The 18,012-nt window shown below is 42.1% G+C and overlaps 1 protein-coding gene across 7 annotated transcripts in view; it reads left to right on the top strand.

Annotated features, from left to right (window-relative positions):
• SUSD1 (sushi domain containing 1) overlaps window positions 1-16,405 on the top strand; it is a 115,278-nt gene extending 98,873 nt beyond the window's left edge. For 6 of the 7 annotated variants that reach the window (XM_033123693.1, XM_033123696.1, XM_033123692.1 and 3 more), the window contains 2 exons: window positions 4,022-4,115; window positions 4,446-9,335. In XM_033123693.1, coding sequence (XP_032979584.1) covers window positions 4,022-4,115; window position 4,446 — 95 coding nt within the window. In that variant the 3' untranslated portion in view covers window positions 4,447-9,335. Of the gene's footprint in view, window positions 1-4,021; window positions 4,116-4,445; window positions 9,336-16,310 lie in introns of those variants that run through there. The other variant, XM_033123694.1, reaches the window with a different exon arrangement.
• The last annotated feature ends 1,607 nt before the right edge of the window (window positions 16,406-18,012 follow it).

Below are 18,012 nucleotides of genomic sequence, written 5' to 3'. Positions count from 1 at the left end.
AACCAGGAGCTGTTCTATCAGCAAGAATCATGCCTGGAGCCAGACCCCAAGTCATGTTACACGTACTAAATAAAGATGATTTTCCAATAGTTGTGTATAGAGAGTCAGGAAGAGTTGGGCTCACTACTCAGGGTGAATGATGTCCTGCTGGTGGAAGGTCAAGAGAAAGTCACATTCCCCAATTCTTACTTTTCTTCTGTACCGTTGGTTTGGGAGGGATATGTGACAGCAAGGGAAGAACTAACTGCTCTACATAACTTACAGTCTTCTGACCTGGATGAAGCACATTCTAGCAGGTTCAAAGTACAATTTGCAAATGAGATGGATAAACCACTGCAAGTGATCTTGAGTGATCTTGAGAAATCTCGATGAAGAAAAGAAAAGTAAGAAGACTGGGGGTGAGCAAGCAACATGGAACTTCATATAAGGAGATAGATGTTGCAAAGCACAGATGATGACAACTTGGAGTCAAGGCAGGGCAAGATCTTCAAGAGAGGGCTCTGTGTCCACCTGGAGGAGCAGCAGTAGTTCTCGGCAGTCAGCTTGGAAGCTGTGAGCAGATTAGGTCAGATCGCTCTCCTTTCTTCTCACACGGAGTCTAATTAATTCATCAGGGGATGATGGCTGGCATAATGCATTTTGACTTCAGCCAACACTTAACAATGCCCTGTGGATAATGTGGGCAAATGGGGGCTGTGTGTGAGCTTAGAAACTGGTGGAATGACTATGCAGAGTTTGTGTATTAATGAGTTGATGTCAAATCCAGGAATATTCAGGACATGGGTCACTGCCCACAGTCATCTTCAGTTCCATATTTTCACCAATCAATGATTAAAAATTTATAGAGGATGAAACTACAGAGGAAAAAATATAGAGAAAATATTGATGACTAAAGTTGGAAGGAATGCTGGGTGGGTTGGATGAAACAAGTAGTGCAGGAAACTAGCAGCTTCTCTCCACCATCTCCAATGCTGTTTTCTCTCTTAAAAACAAAAACAAAACAAAACAAAACCCAGTGAACTTAGTACATAAAAATAGCATCTCATTGTTTTAATTTGCATTTTTGTTATTTGTAAGAGAGCAGTTGATCAAAGGTTTATCAGGCATCTGTATTCATGTTTTATATGATTTCCCTTTTCATAGAACTTACTCCTTTTGCTATTGAGGTATTTGTCTTTTCCTTATTGATCTGTAACACTCACTGTATGTTAATCCCTTGCTTAACTATTCTAAATGTTTTACCGAGTTTTTCATTTGCCCTGGTAAGCTTGCTTGTGGTAGTTTTGGCATACAGAAGTGTGTGTGCTTTTTAACGCGGTCAGATCTCTCATTCTCTTATTTTCAGGTTTCTGCATTAGTAAATATGCTTAGAAAATAATTCTTAACCTACTATAATATTAGATATATATTCACTTACATTTTGTTCTAATTCTTTGTTTTCAATTTAGGTCTTTAATCCATCTGGATTTTATTTTGGTATATAGTATAAGCTCTAATGATCAAAATTACTGTAAATGGTTAGCCAATTTTCTCAACACTAGTTATAAATAATGTATCATTTCCCCAATGAGTTGAAGCAGTAATAAAACAACAATAATTAACAATAGCTAACGTTTGCTTATTGCTTACTCTGTGCTAGACACTGTTCTAACATGTATTAACTGATGTATTTCTCACAATAACTTAAAAAGTGGATACTATGGTTACCATTTCCATGTTATGTCATCCCTCTGTGGGGAAACTGAGGTATAGAATGGCTGAATAACTTGCCCAAAGTTACACAGTTAGGGAGTGGTGGTGACCAGAGATAGACTTGGACAGCCTGACTCCAGTATTTAAGCTTTGAAATTATTTGATATACTTGGGTTTCTTTCTGTGCTTTCTATTTGGTTCCAATGTATTCATTCCTTTGTTGACACTGTACTGTTTTAATATGTAGTAATTCAAGTCACTCCCCTAATTTATTTTTCTTTATTAATTTCTATTTTAGTCACAGCTCCTCCTTCCATTTTATAATAGGGCTTCTTAAAACGTCAAGGCCTTTTTCTTCTGAATACTAAAAATAGCCAAACAATACAAGCCATGTTTTTCTGGAAAGTCTCTTGACAACACTTTCTAAAGTAATGGGTTTTGCAGGGCTCTTTAGCAAGAGGTGTGTGCCATGGCTGCACTTGGCAGTGCCCGCGACTCTGTAGCGCCTCCAGTAAAACCAAACTGCTCTGACCCTGGTTGTAGAGATCGGAGCAGTGCTAGTGGTAGAGAGATGGACCACTGGTAGAATGGTAGAGAGTGGTGGAGAGATGGTAAGGCTGAGCTGTCCAATATGATAGCCACTAGCGACATGGGGCTACAGGGCCTTTGAAACATACACTTGAAGTTGAACACATGAAATAGTGTGACTGAGAAACTAAATTGTTTTTCTAATTTAATTTTAATTAATTTAGATTTAAGTAGCCATGTTGCAGGTAGTAGCTACCATACTGCACAGTGCAGATTAGATGATGAAAAAGTTACATAGCTTGAACTGTTCTCAAATGTGCCTCATTCCCTGCCAGGGAAACAAATCCTCTACGTTTTGAGGCCCTCACGTCAGCATTTTGCAGTAACAGCATTTTGCTTCTGCTGTTTTCAGCTCTTCCAAGGCAGTGCTGGAGTACCCGAGGGGCAGACTAAGCACACATGTGAGGTGTTGGTGAAAGGAGGGTACAGAACAATGAAATCAGTTGGTATTCCAACAGTGACAACCACAGCAAATCATCTGTCACAGTTTGGACTTGGTTGTGCTCCCGTACATTTATTCCATGGGCTTCGTGGTATTTTTATTTTTAATTTTATACATGCAGAGTCAGCAGCCAAGAACTTTTCAATATCTGGAGGCCCATTGCACACAGACTTCTGTTCTTCCAAAGAGGAACTTGAACTACTACAGCCCGAGGCCCCCTCACCATCAATCTGCTTATGCTGGAAAGGTCTAGGCTTGCACCCCTGACTTCTGGGGTGGGGGACACGGGGCCCGCTGTGCTGCAGACAGAGCGGACTCAGATCTGCCCTGGGAAAGCATGGTGCCAATATCAAAAGCAAAGACTCTAGAGCCAGACAGTTTGGGTTTGAACCCTGGCTCTGTCATTTAGTAGTTGGTGACCTCGGGCAAGTTGCTTAACCATTCCGAGCCTTAGTTCCTCATCTGTGAAAGGGGAATAGTAATAATAGTACTCAGTGCACTATTATTATTTTAATACCTGGTACTTTATTATAGTACCCATTGGGTGGTTAGGAGAGGTCATTAGAACAGTGTCTGGCAAATAGTAAGTGCTAAATAAGTTTCTGCAAATTAAAATGAGACCATTATTTTAGAACATGATGCTCTGATTCACTTAGCCCAGGTGTACAACTCAAATGTGGGTGTTCTCCAGTTTATAACCAGGGATCCCTGGGAGTCGGCATGTCATGCAGCCTAAGTAGAACTTACGTGTATCTTTCAAAGAGCTTTTACATCAATTTTCTTATTTTATCCTCATGGTAACCTATTGAGCAGAGCAGAGAGGTACCACCCTTGTTGATGTGTAGGGAAAATGACAGATGACTCTATCCCACAGAGATGATTTGTTTGCTATATTTGACTGCTGGAGCTATCATTTTTGGAGCAAAAATCCAAATGGCTTCAGAATGATTTCTTCCTCCAGGCAAAGGAGAACTGCCCATGAAAGTCTATCAAGTGTAATTGACTTGAGAGAGGACCACCAAAAGCAACACAGTTGCTGCCTTTCAAGATCAGCTTTTTCATCCTTTAGAACTTGAATGTGGCCTGGTTTTGTGCTCCCTTTTTAGAAATACCGTTTTCCTGAGCTCTGTTTTCCTGAGGCCCTGTAGCCTCAGGGCCAACTCGAGGGGCAAGAGGTACTCTGTGCATTCTTGGACTGGTTTGTTAAGTGGCGCCAAGCTCTGGGTTACCAGGGTGTGTGCCTGCAGGCAGGGCTGTGTTCTATGCGCCGTGGGTTCAGTGTGTGGTTCTGTCCCGCAGATTCGTCGCTCACGCTGCAGCAGATGGTGGGCGTTGGGCTGGCCTCCATGGCTGTCGTGATTGTGCTCGCGTTCCTCTCCTTCCTAGCAGTGTGGTATGTGAGACCTATTTCTGAGAAATGAGTGGAACAGAGGGAGGATGGGGTTGGAGTCATGGAGAACAGCTGGGATTGAGCAGCATCAAAGGGATGTGGGTGGAGGTTGTCCTGGGCTCAGCGGACACTAGCAGACAAAAGGCATGTAACCGCACTTCAGGGCAGAGGGTGATGCCGTCCTGTGGGGTCAGTGATGGCTGCCCGGGCCACTCACAGAGTGGTGGCGGATCTCCCATGTCGCTTCCCGTGAGTGTGTGGGGGCTATTCATAGGGATGCACCATGGGAAAACCAAAGTGTGTCAATGGACTCTCTTCCTTCTCCATGTCTAGATTGCAGATGGGCGCTACGTGGGGACGAGGCACTGCTGCTGGGGCAGGTGTTAGCACAGCTCCTCGAGTGCCGGCACAGAGGCCCCATGTGGCTTCCATCCAGGTGTGTGTGTGCCTCCCAAATTTCTCCATTGCCCGCTTGGCCCCATTCCTGGATTCAAGATGGTGACTATTGCTGTGGAGTCCCCCAAAAGGAGGAAACTAAGGAATTGCTGTCTTCCCTGCTACACGACCAGTTCTGTGTCTATGAACTTGAGACCCTTGATATACAACGTAATATTCACCACAGGCTACAGATCATGTGGGCAGTGCCTGCCTCTTCCTCTGAGTGATGCCTGAGAGTCGGCTCCCCTAGACATTGAATGCGAGAAAGTCTGCGTCTTCCTCTATAACATCTCTGATAATTTATTAAGAATCCATTCTTTTACAGTAAGCAATGAGATGGGCTTAAGTTTGGGCTAAAATTTGACTTTCTGAAGGAGATCATTGAAAAGCATAGAGAACATCGACATGAGCCAACTTGTCAAACACTTTAGAAGCAGTTCTTTTCCTAGAATTAATTGACATCTAATTAGAAAGTATACTAGCCTGGCCACGCCAGTAAGTTCCCTGCAATGTCTGTTTGATACAGCTCCATTTGTCTTCTATGTAATGTATTCAAAACCATAAGTCTTCATTCCAGTAGAAATAGTCTGTGAATTTAGACAGTTCTTTTCTTGCATATGAATGTTCATAGCAGCCTTGGTTGATTTTTGTTATTAGTGAGGGTCTCGTAAAAATGCTCTGCACCTCCCTTTAGATTCAGTGGCCATGTAGCAACAATGGGTTGAAAGAGTATCAAGCCCATGGCCAGAGTCAGTGTGTTCGCAGGGAAGGGGGAACAATGTGGGTGCCGTGATCATTCCTTTTATCTACAGCCTCAATAACCATGACTAACCTTATCATGAACCATGACACATTAGATAGAAGCAGTCCTGGGCCTACCCTCAATATGCTGAATTGACAGATGCAGTGTAGGACCTTTGACTTTTATGGCCTGAATGAGTATTCTTTAACTTTCCTCCCCAACTGACCGTGTAACGCCAAGGCTCAGTAAAACCCAAATGGAGGAGAAAGACAGAGGCTTGTGCTTTCTCTAAGTAACCGCGGTCTCTCCTCCTCCTCCCTCCTTCCCGCCCTTTCCAGGCCTGAAGAGTAAAACGCGTGGGGGAGGAAAAGGAGGATAGTTATACTGCACAACCTCAGGGTGCAGCCTATGTAACGTGGTCCTGAAATAATGCAATGTTGCAGTCCTGAGAAAAAGGGACCACCTTTCCGACGTGGTGGGCTGCCCTGTTCTCCACCAGCTTACGGGGCATGGATGCGGGACAGATTTGAGTAGGCTGCGCTTGCGGGCAGATGAGGAGACAGTAGCAACTATAGGAACAGATGGAAATGTCCATGAAGTTGCTCTGCCCTGAGGGTTCCGGCCCGAAGTGTATCCATCACTTGGGAAGAGTCAGAGAAAGGGACGTAATATCCTGACACTTGGGTGTTCAATGCCAGCTGTCAGCCCCCGGCCCTTGCCCATATCAGGCAGTGTGCACAATAATTGCGCTTTGTCCTCTGCAACTTAGAGTACAACTTCCAATCAGCATTTAGAACCCTTCTTGCTCTCATCTCAGGTTGAATTATAGAGTAGAGCTCTCAGTGAACTAATACAAATAGTTTTCTATTTCTCATTTTTATCTGCAGCCATTCAAACTCATACTATTCTCACAGCTCTTGAATTAAATTCGGAATCATTACAAATCACTGTGATTACTATAGGGTAGGGTCTCTGATGAGTAAGGCTTTTCCTCAAAGCCTCCTCTATCCAAAGAGAGAATTTGAGCCTCCCCACCCTACTATTATTTTTTATAATTCTGTAAACACTATACGTGTCTATAGCCCCTCCCCACCCAAATTCCAGCTCTAGAATTAACTGCCAGAGAAGCTACAGTTGTCCACATGGGAACTTAGCATAATTGTCTTTGAAAGGAAGAAATCTCACTTGCTTAGCATCAAAGTTTCTGGTTGAAATAACTGACTAAACATTAAGTAAAATGTACTTCTGAGTAGGGTGCAGAAATGTAAAAGCAGTTCATGAGAGAGTACTGAAATAGCAAAAATAAGGACTTTGAAACGTCCTCCAAATGTTCCAAACAATAATGGAGAGTTGCTCAGTGTTAATCCTTAAAGAAGCAGGTGCTGAGTATTTGCAAAAAGGATGTGCCATTTTTCTACAGTTCTTTTCTAATAGTTTTCTGATAAACATGAAGACAGCTTTAAGTTTTCTAAATTCACCTAGTAGCTTTACCACAATACTGTTCTTTTTTTTTTTTCCCCCTCAAGTGGATTCCTGGTTAAGGGGGAGGGGCCTCAGGAAATTGATAGGGGGTCTTCCTGGGAGAATGTGGGGTCCTTCTGTTGAAGGACTAGTCAGGTAGCACCGAGTGGGGTTATGAGTACCAGTAAATAAAGCCAGATCCTAATGTGGAGATGGAGGAGGGATCTCCCCTATTAGCTGTCTTGGGGACAGCGTGTAGAGGTGAGCACTGATATCCATTCATTGGCTTCCTTCTAGACCAAGACTCAAAACTGGGGGGAGGGAGGGTTCCCTGACATGGAGCAGATTGTTCCTGGCCTCTGTGTGTGTGTGTGTGTGTGTGTGTGTGTGTGTGTGTCCGTGCCCTCATGTTTTTTATTTATCTGCGCCATAGTTTTTGTTTATACATGTTCTTTCTTTCCATCTTCACAACAGTTCTGTGTAGTGGCAAGGTTAGGGGTTATTGTTTTCCCTGTTTCAGATTGGAGAAATGGGTTCAGAAGGACACATGACTTGAATTGTGGGTCCAAGTTTTCTGACTGAAAGTCTAGTTCTCATTCCTGGGATTTAATAGGCCTTGAGCTAATTTTTGGACAGCCCTTTTGGTTCTTGGGCGAGTCAGGCTTTTACCTATCCAAACTATATCTCTATATATCTTACCTATATCGTCTATATCTATCTATGTTTAACCAGTGCCTTTACTATTATACATGTCTTTTTATACCTATCTTTTCACTAGAAGGTACTCCCCGCCATCACTTCTAGAAGGGGCCACAAATGACCAAACAGATGGAGGTTAATTAGGAAAAAGGTAATAGTACACTTCTGACTCAAGACCTGAAATTGCAGCTGGGCACTTAAAACCAGAACAGAAGTGATTATCTTGAAATTCCACATTAGCTTGGGATACAATTAATTTTTAAATTGATTTTAAAGAAAGTAAATAAGAACTCTCAATGCTCCCTTTTTATTGCTTATTTCACATTCTGATTTTCTAAACCTTCTTCTATTTTTCCATTCTGTTGATCTAAGAGAAAACCAGTAGTAGGCAATCAAATAGTGTTTTAAGGAACTTTTGCCTACTCCAACCATTGTTGGTTAAAATGAAGTGCCTGATTATGGTGAGGAAAGAAGGTGTGGCTTTTTCTATGCCCAAGTTTGTGCATGGGTGATACAATGAAGCAAATCAATTAAAAAAGAGTGTATACTCATTGTTTGGGGGGCGGAGAAAGAGAGAAGGAGTAGTGGATGAATCATTTTGGTGGTGGTGGTGGTGTGTGTGTATGTGTGTGTGCGCGCGCACAAGTGTATCTATACTTTTTTGGCACACCCCCCTTTTTTTTAATCTAAATTGAGTCAAATATGCATGTAGTTTGTAACATGTTTCTTTCATTCACGAACATATCCTGGACATAGTTTGATAATAATAATTGCATTGAAAGTTTGTATCATAATTTATTTAACCAGTACTCCATTGTGCATTTAGAATGTTTCCGATGTTTACTGTCTTTATACAAGTCTGCATAGTTGTATGCAGTTATCACTTAGGCTGAATTTCTAAAAGTGAAATTGTTGGAATGAAAACCACTATATACATTTTATATTTACTACATATTGTCAGAGAAATGTCACACAAAGTTTATACCAGCTTATACTCACCAACAGAAAGCCTCAACACTACTGGACATTGTTGATATCTTTAACTTTGATTAATCTGGTAGGTGAAAAATGATGTTTCAGTGTATTGTTTGCATTTCTCTATTTTGCAGGTTGATTAGTCATTTGTAATTCTGTCTTGGCGAATTGCCTTTTTTCTCAGTACTTGGCTTGTTTGTCTTTTATTGATTTGAAAAAATTCTTTGTATCAAAATAATTTTCTTAACTGTCATATATTTTGTAAACAAATTTTCTAGTGTATCATTTCCCTTGGCCTGTTTGTATCATACATTGCCACACAAAAACTTTATATTTGTATTGTCAAATTTATCAGTCTTTTTCCTTATGTATTTTGCGTTTGGTGCCATGCTTAGAAGTATTTCCAAACTCAATGTAATAAATATAATTCATCAGTTTTAAAAAACTTTTAAATATTTAATCCATCTGAAATTTATTTTAGTATAATGAGTGACATTGGGAGGATTTTTTTTAAGTTAAAGTTTATTGGGGTGACAATTGTTAGTAAAGTTACATAGGTTTCAGGTGTACAATTGGGGGGGATCTTTTTGTATTGTTTAGCCAGTTGTCCTATTAATATTCTTCGACTGTTATTTTTCCCCCTAGTGATTTGAATCATATACTGAGTCATATACTAAAGTCTATTTCTGAACTTTATCTTTTGTTCTATTGATCTATTTCTGTGCCAATACCAATTGCTATAACTGTAGAATAAGTTTTTTTATACCAAGTAAAAGTAAGTTTCTACTTTTTTTCTGTTAATTCTCAGAGTGTTCTCAGCTTTTATTATATATTCATTAATGTATACATATTTATTATAAATAAGCTAAAGAATTATTTGGTCAAGTTACCCCCAAAATCTTAATATTTTTCTTGGGGATGAGTTAAATAAAGAATGCTCCTATTCCAAAACATGATATGTGTCTCCATTTAATTTTTGTGTGTGTCTGTGTCTAGAGTATTCTAGTTTTCAACTTACAAGATAATTCATGCTTACTTTTTGTTGTGCATGCGTAAGTGTTTTATATTTTGTTATCTTGGGTCACAACCTTGGCTCCTGACCCTGAAAGTGCACCCCACAGCCTCTTACTGCTGCCATTGTTGCAGTTTTCTTCCCCTGGAAGTCTGCCTTTGGTGGTAGAAGTCGCATCAAGATGGCTCCTCTGGCACAATTATTTTCCAGAGTATCGACTTGACCCATGGAAATGCCTAGATCCTTGCCAGGCCAAATGGAGGATCGCCCCATGGATAGCTGCAACCACACATTGCTTTTTTTTACCCATCAGACACTTTACCCTGTGGAAGTGTGTCTTGCTTCAATGTGGTTCCCACATGTTTTGTCCTGCTGTTGGCCTGACAGCCTCAGTTTCTCGACCATTGGGTTGCTTATCCTTGGAATCAGATACCAGGCCACCGTGTCCGCCGAAGCTTTAGGAGACAGAGTCAAATTCTCTGAGTGGAGGTCCCCTTGAACTCCTCTTTCCAGGATTGCACTGAGGAAGACCCCTTAGCCTCTGCCATTGTGGTGGGGGTCAGAAAATCCTCATCACGCCAACAGCTTTCTCCAAAGAACTTTTTTCTTTTGACCTTTGCCATTTAAACCACGTTCTATCCTGGGAATTGGGGCTAAGGATCACAAGACCACTTGGAAATCCTCACTTTAGAATATGGAAGTACTTGCAACCTATTATTTTCTTCTCGGGTTTTTGGATCTTTGGTGAAAACAAAATAAAAAGAGTCTAACTTGAGGCCAAAGCATATGAAAATATAGTTCACAGAAAAAGAAATGCAAATCACTCTTAAATGTAAGTTGTTCAACCTCACTTTTATTTTATTTTATGTTTTATTTTATTTTATTTTGGAATATTAGCGAACAGTGTGTTTCTCCAGGGCCCATCAGCTTCAATCTAGTTGTGAAGGGCGCAGCTCAGCTCCAAGTCCAGTTGCCGTTTTCAATCTTTGGTTGCAGGACGCGCAGCCCACCATCCCATGTGGGAATTGAACCGACAGCCTTGTTGAGAGCTCGTGCTTTAACCAACTGAGCCATCCGGCCGCTCCTCCAGAAGTTCGTTGTCTTCAATCTAGTTGTGGAGGGTGCAGCTCACTGGCCCATGTGGAAATCGAACCAGCAGCCCTGTTGTTCAGAGCTTGCGCTCCAACCAACTGACCCATCTGGCCGCCCTCAACCTCACTTTTAAGAGATGCAAATTAGTGAGATAATCACTTTTCACCTGTCAGTTTGGGGGAAATCCAAAAGTTTACAACACCCTCTTTTTTGAGGCTATGGGGAAGCCGGCACTCAAACATTGTTAGTGAGAGTCCAGAAGGGTACGACCTCTGTGCCTTTGTCTAGGTACCTTTGTTTTTCAAACCTGCAGTCCCTTTTCTGGGACCCATACTATGGGTTCACCCGCACGCGTTCAAAATGACTCATATTCAGGGTTACTCACCGTGACATAGTGTATAATACCAAAAGCTTAGAAACAACTCAAATGCCTCTCAGGAGGAAACTAGTTCAATGACAGGACACTTCCAGGTACACACAATGGAATATTCTGCAGCTGTAAAAAAGGAATGAGAAAGCACTCTCTCAGGTGTATTGTTCGAATGCACGGTGGAGAACAGTGCCTGCGGTACGCTATCTTTGTGTGAGGAAGAGGGGGAATGAAAATATTCAATTGTACATAAAGAAACACTGGAAAATGAACTATGAATTAGTGAAAATGGTTACAAATGGAGCAAGGGAGGAAGCGGTGGAGGTGGAGAGGGTGAAAGTGAGTCTTTTGAGTGCTTATGTTATTTTGAGTTTAAACATGTAAGTATATTACTCCAAAAACATAAAAATAAAATAAGAAAAAGCGTTCCCTGTGATGTCCTCTTTCACGTACGTTGAATCAAAATCTGATGGGTACTGCTTGGCTTCCTTCCCAATCTAAACCCAAGACACTTAAGATTTGGATAAGATTGGTTTAACTCCCCATTCCAAAACTGATGAAGCATCCAGTGCTGTCTGTTGAGATTTCTGAGGCTTCCATGAAGGGGTAGAGTGGATGTGTTACATTCCCTTGATCAACTTTCGGGCCTCATTTCCGTTTCCTGTGAATTCGTTCAGTTGATTGATCATCTCGCTCTCCTGTGTGGGTCCCTGTTCCACCGCATTGACCCACTTGTGGAACTCAGCTCCTTTCCATGATTTCTATTCAAAATTTTACTGAGGATTTTGGGCATTTAGATAATGTGAATGGAGAGTGTGTTAGTGTCCCATCAATGCTGTAAATATTGCCGCAAACTTTGTGGCTTACAGCCACACACATTTATTATTTTACAGTTCTGAAGTCAGAAGTCTGTGATGAGTCTCACTGGGCTACAGTCAAGGTGTTGGCAGAGCTGTATTCCTTCTGGAAGCTCTCAGAAGAATCCATTTCTTTGACTTTTCTAGCTTCTAGAAGCTGTCTACATTCCTTAGTTTGGCCTTTCCTCTAACTTCAAAGCCAACAGTGTGGCTTCTTCAAATTTTTCTCTGACTGACCTTCTTGACCCTGCTCTTTTCACTTTTAAGGATCCTTGTGATTACGTTGGACCTACCAGGAAAATCCAGGATAATCTCCCTATCTCAAGATTCTTAACTTAATCACACCTACAAGGTTCCTGTTGCCATGGAAGGTAACATATTCTCAGGTACTGGGATTAGTGTATGGACGTCTTTTGTGGCCATTATTCTGTGTGCTGCAGAGTATTCTATTTCAGGTATGCAAACAATTAAAAGTGCATATTAGTTATCCCTGTTCTTCAAAGTTCTCATCCATTCCCATCTTCATTCTTTATCAAATCCCCTAAATTCCTGAAATGCAGAACAATTTAGCTGTCTTATCTATCTATCTATCTATCTATCTATCTATCTATCTATCTATCTATTTATCATCTATATTTTGCTAAGCATCCACCTTTACCCAAATAGTTTACCGAAGTATTTTTTTAAACAAAATACTTCCTAAGCATTCTGTTGTCAGCTGTTAACTTAAACGTTACATTTTTGACCTTCCTTCTGAAAATTTCCCAGAGCTTCTGATTATTGAGTGTATTCTTCCTTGTTACACAGTGCTGATTCAGATTTCTTTAAAAAAAAAATTTTGTAAACCTTTGGTAATGTGATTTTGGGAGATTACTAGAAACTAGGAGGTGAAATACTCGTAAGAGAATCATAGCAGGCTATGCTCATACACGTGTATTAGTTTTCTATTGCTGTGTAACAAACTACCACAAACTTAGTGGCTGAAAACAGTGCACATTTATTATCTCCCAGTTTCTATGGGTCAGGAATCCAGGTTTAGTTTAGTTGGATCCTCTGCTCACGGGATCACAAGTCTGCAATCAAGGTGTTGGCTAGGTTGCCTTTTCATCTGAAGGCTCAACTGGGGAAGACTTCTCTTCCTTCAGATTGTTGGAAGAATTCAGTTCCTTGTGGTTGTATGGCCGATGGTCCCAATTTTTTGCTGGCTGTCAGCTGGAGGCTGTCCTCAGGTCCTAGATGCCACCGCAGTGCCTGGAGGTCATCTGCTTTTGTTTGCCATGTGGGCGTTCTGAACACAGCTGCCTAATTTATCAAGTCAGCAGGGAGAATCTCTGTGTGGAGGGCCCAATCCCTCTTTTAAAGGGCTTTCATCTGATTAAGTCAGGCCCACCCAAGGTAATCTCCCTTTTAACTAACTAAAAGTCAAAGAACAATGGAACCTTACTTATATCTGCAAAATCCCTTCACTTTTATTATATTCTGTTGGCTAGAAGTAAGTTGCACTCAGGGGGAAAGGATTATACAGGCTGTGAACGCCAGAGGGCAGGGGTTGCAAGGGCCATCTTAGAATTGTCTTTACCATAAGTTACTAAAGAAAAAATCAATTATAAACTTTAAACTCCATCACAGTATTTCCTGGGTCCTTCTGACAGGGCTATTTGACTTGATAGCAAAAGCCTAGGGAATGATTCTATTCTCTCTAGGGAGAGGTGCCAAGGTTGCCAGGAGTGGAAATGGCCAATGGCCCAGAGATTTTAGGAAGCCAGCTGGGTCTGTCAGCCTGTTTTCTCACCTTTGACTGAATGCATTCATTTGAATGAGGCACAGAGGTTTGGGGGAGGGAAAGGGCACCATTTCTCTCAATCCATGTGTGTGTGTCCCATATCCTATTTTGCAGATATGATTAAGTTTCCACATTTGTTGCCTTTGGATTAGCAGGATTCAGGATGTGCGAGCTTGGCCTGCAAAAGTCTCTCTGCCAAACGCACAAGAACCTAGTGTGTGGCCCTGAAGGGTTAGTTCTGTCCTGTAGCACCTGGAAGTGTCTATCCTGAGTCTTGGTTGACTGGGCAGGGTAAAGCAACATTGACCAGGTTTCCAGAGGGTGGTGGGAGCTTCAGGGACCAGAGTCCGAGTGCACAGAGGTCCCCAGGACCCTCCCTCGCCAAGACTTGGCAGTAGCTGTGTACAGCAGAGAATGGCTGGGACTGAGGGGAAAACACTTACAGCTCTTAGCCAAGAGCCGTGACTCCCTCTGTCCAAAGTGGCTTCCAGTGAAGAGCGAACCCAAGAAACTGAAAGACGGCTCAGTTCCAAGAGCCCAAGGAAACTTGGGTTGTCTTGGGATCATCACTGTGGCTTGAAATCTCACAGAAATGACTCCAGGGTTTGCAGGGGCTTTGCTGTGCTGGCAAGGACAGCCTTGAGGCTCTCTGCCATGCTGCTTTCTGACTAAAGACGGGCAGTGCCCAGGAGAGGGGAATCGTTGTCACAGAACCTAGAGGGACAGCTGCTGGGCTGTGCTATTCTTGCCCTCAACAAGGAAGACAGTGGCCTGGTCCTGGCCAGAGCATGTCAATGTCCACCCTGCCTGTAGCCCTGTAGGGAGACAGTGCATGGAGCTCTCAGACCCGAAGACGCCAGCCTGTCTCCAGCTTGCTGCCAAGGGCACAAAGAAGCCGAGTCTGACTTGCCTGCCTCTGATCTGTGTTCCTGAACATTCTTCCTGGATTTCTTGTGGAAAATTAATACCTAGCCATCCAGTCTGAATACCTGAGTTTGGTGCATCTTAAAGACTTCACTGGATTAGATGGAGATTGAAGGAACTCCACAAAGGCAAAAGGAGCAGCCCCCCTACTGATCTCGCAAGACTACATCTCTCAGCCTCTAGCTGTAACATATCTCTTGTGTCAGCCACTTTCCTCCATTTCCCCTCTTTTCTACAGCCACTTCTCTGGCTTCCTCTTCCTCAATGTGCAGGCTGCTGCTGCAGACCCCTGTAGACCTCTGTAGAGAGGCCACTCCGACTGGGTAGGAGTGAGATGCAGAGCTGCAGCCCACACCAGCCATAAAGCTGGGAGAACACGTGAGAGTTAGTGAAAGCCAGGCATAGAAAGACCAAGGTTTGTCACTGGATAAGATAAAAGAAAGAAATAGGAGGGAAGGAGGCGGTCTACCTTCCTGGTGGGACACACAATGCTGAACAGCCTTAAGGAGTTAACTGTGTGCGTTGGAGGCTGAGTGTGCCTTAAAGAGCTGCCTTTGTGCCTTGGAGGGATAATTGCATTTACTCTGCAGTTGGCCTGGGACTGTGGTCTGTGCTGATCCACTGCACACTTAGCTTTCTGAGGTGGACCACACAGGTCACCATCCTCAGCCTCTGCCTGCGAGTGGGTTGCCAACTGGCCCCCTCTTGCCCACCCAGCTTTTGTTAGCTTGGGCACCCAGGTCATTGCCCTAATCGCTGGGATTTCACCAGTTTTCCAAGAACGCGTGGTTCGTACCACCTCTAATCTGCTGCTGTGCCTTAGCCTGCATTTTTGGGAAATCTGATAAAGTTTCCAAACTGACTTAGGTTTTGGCTCTATGACTTCTGCTTTGTATAATTGCTTGCTTGGTCAATCATCAGGCTAGATGGTAAACTGAAAGGAAAATAATTGCTTGAAATTGAGCAATTAGAAAAAGATCCTATTTTGAGCAGGTACTTTCTAAGTGAAATGAGAGCCTGAGACACCAGTCAAAAGGAGAGGATGGCCAGCTATACTGCACTTGCAAACGTTTCATCTGAGAAGCTCCAAAATTCTCTGATCTCAGTGAATTCCCATCTAATTAAGAGATGGATGCTCAGGAACCCCATTCTGAGGGTGGTGATAGGTCACTAGAGTCATTTATATCTATTTTGATAAGATTTATAGTGAATGATAAAGTGAAAGGAAAGCTTTTTTTTTTTTTTAAACCATCCATAACACAAAAGGATGGGATTTGATGCACACTAAAAGAAATCATAGCTTAAATTAGTCTGTTACATTGTATTTTGGAAATGCTCCAAACTCAATACTTATGGCACATACTCTCAAGTCGAAAGAATAGATTCTGTTTTTGTGATTCTTAGGAATAATCTTGCTGAATTGCAACAGGGTTGTTTGTCTGTTTTTTTAAACTACGGGTTTCCTGTATGTCATTGTCCAGTTAGCTTGGAGTTGCTCCGGGTCCACCCTTGAGCCCATCTTTAGAGCCTGTCTGTCATTTGGAGACATGCATTATTAGCAGTCCTCCCTGCTAGGTATAATGCTTTGGTACCCATTTCAAATTAGTGGGGATGATGGCTTATGAGGGAAATGTGGGAATAACTGTCTAACCATTGGGACAAACTTGTTTGCAGTAAATATGGCCAACCGAGAGTTCTGGGTTTGCTACATAAAAGTTTTACACATCAAAAAAGAAAAGCTGCAAGATCCTCCTTCAAGGGGGGAGAATGATCAGACAGTTCGCAATAAGTCTACTGGTATTTTTCTCTGGAAGTCATGCCTGTGTTTTAATTTTCTCACATCAGCAAAAATGAAGCAACGAATATTCTCCTTGAGAACATCCAAATAGGAAGCCAGGTGGACATCAGACTGCTGACCAAAATTTTCACCATCAGAAATCTCCAGGATGGAGTGATTTCCATCCTGGCTCATACAGCATGTATCTTCAACCTTTCTACTCCCTGATAATACATTTTTCTTTTCTTGCCTAATACTATTATTCTCTCATTGATGGCTTCCATTTGCTCATTTCTCTAAGTCATATTTCTCAAACTCAAAGGAAAACTTGATGTATGTCCTCTATTTTGCTTCCCAATACAGTTTCAGAGGAACGACACCAGAAGTGTAAAGTTCAGCCCTGTCTATAGTTCATGTAGCATCTGTTATGAGCAAATGGAACTCTTGCCCGTCTGAAAACGAACTGATGTCATTTGCTTTCATCTTGACCCTGAATTTCCCCTGTGATTGAAAAATCAGTCCAGCCTTCATTTCATAACACCCAAAAAATATCTTACTGAGCACCATCAGTGATGGTTTCTACACTACACAGTGATGTGGAGTGACAAGCAGAATGACAGAGAGCAGGAAGCCAGCAAAGGCTCCTCAGGTGCAGTTGGAGCTGGACCTTGAAGGATTAGTAGGGCTTTTGTCAGGCAGAGAAGACTAGCAGGGACATTCCAGTAATGGGGGAGAGGGGCATACAAATGTGAACAAAGGCCTGAAATTTCAAGAAGAGAAATATTAAAGATCACAACAGACAGACTAGAGAAGAAGGTCCAGTGTAAAGGAGACAGTAGCAAAGTAAAAATGAAGAAGTCGATGATTGGGTAGGTGTTAGAGGGGTACAGGAAGGTATGTAGGGGGAGATTTGCTTATTAAGCCTTTCACGGTAACATTTAGAAAGAAGGGACTATCTGCTAGCCAAGTTGTGACTCAGGCCTTTTTTTCCCAAAGCATATTAGAAATTCATCTACTAAAGCATATTTCTCCTTCTAAGTAGTTGCTTTGAAAGGCTGAACATTTATTTCAGCGATGCTATTAGTATTTTAAAAAATTCTTTAGAAGTCCCCTTTGAGGATTGAGTTCAGAATGTGTTTATGTGCTACAAATAGACATCAATTAGTCTTATTACCTCACTGTTTTCTCCGTCTCTGTCTATGTATGGTGAAACCATATAAGCATGTAAAATATATATCATCAAAACTTAGCCAGTTGGATGTTTGCTTGTTGTTGTTTTTTTAATAAACTGGAGCATGTGACAAATGGCTTTTACCTATTTCCAAAAATTGAATACAATCTGAAAAGGATTTCACATGTGGACTCAGAACACCAAAAAAGAAAAAAAAATGTGCTGCAAGCTCTGGTAACAATCTTCAAAGAGGGGTTCCAACAATATTGGGAGCAGCCCCAACCAGCACTGGAGTCAGTGATGGCCTCCACAGGTGACTGTTGACACAGGGACCAGGTCCCATGATTGTATACAGTCCAGGGAATGTTTGTCCTCGTCGTTGAACAAGTTGTTGTATGATAGTTTATAGTCCACAGTGGCCTCTGATGTAGTCACTCATGAGTAGAACCTCTCCCTAAATCACCCACGAAGAACCCAGACAAAATTAGAGAAGGAAGGGTATTTCCTAATACCCTCCATCAAAGACTAGGACAGACAACCCAATGGCAGAATCTGACTGAGGAGGACAGGACTTCAGCTCATCCTACACTCTGGCTTTG

This window comes from Rhinolophus ferrumequinum, chromosome 12, assembly GCF_004115265.2.
Source record: "Rhinolophus ferrumequinum isolate MPI-CBG mRhiFer1 chromosome 12, mRhiFer1_v1.p, whole genome shotgun sequence".
Lineage (NCBI taxonomy): Eukaryota > Metazoa > Chordata > Mammalia > Chiroptera > Rhinolophidae > Rhinolophus > Rhinolophus ferrumequinum.
The sequence above is the reverse complement of the archived record's forward strand: the minus strand, read 5'-3'. Positions and strand labels throughout refer to the sequence as shown.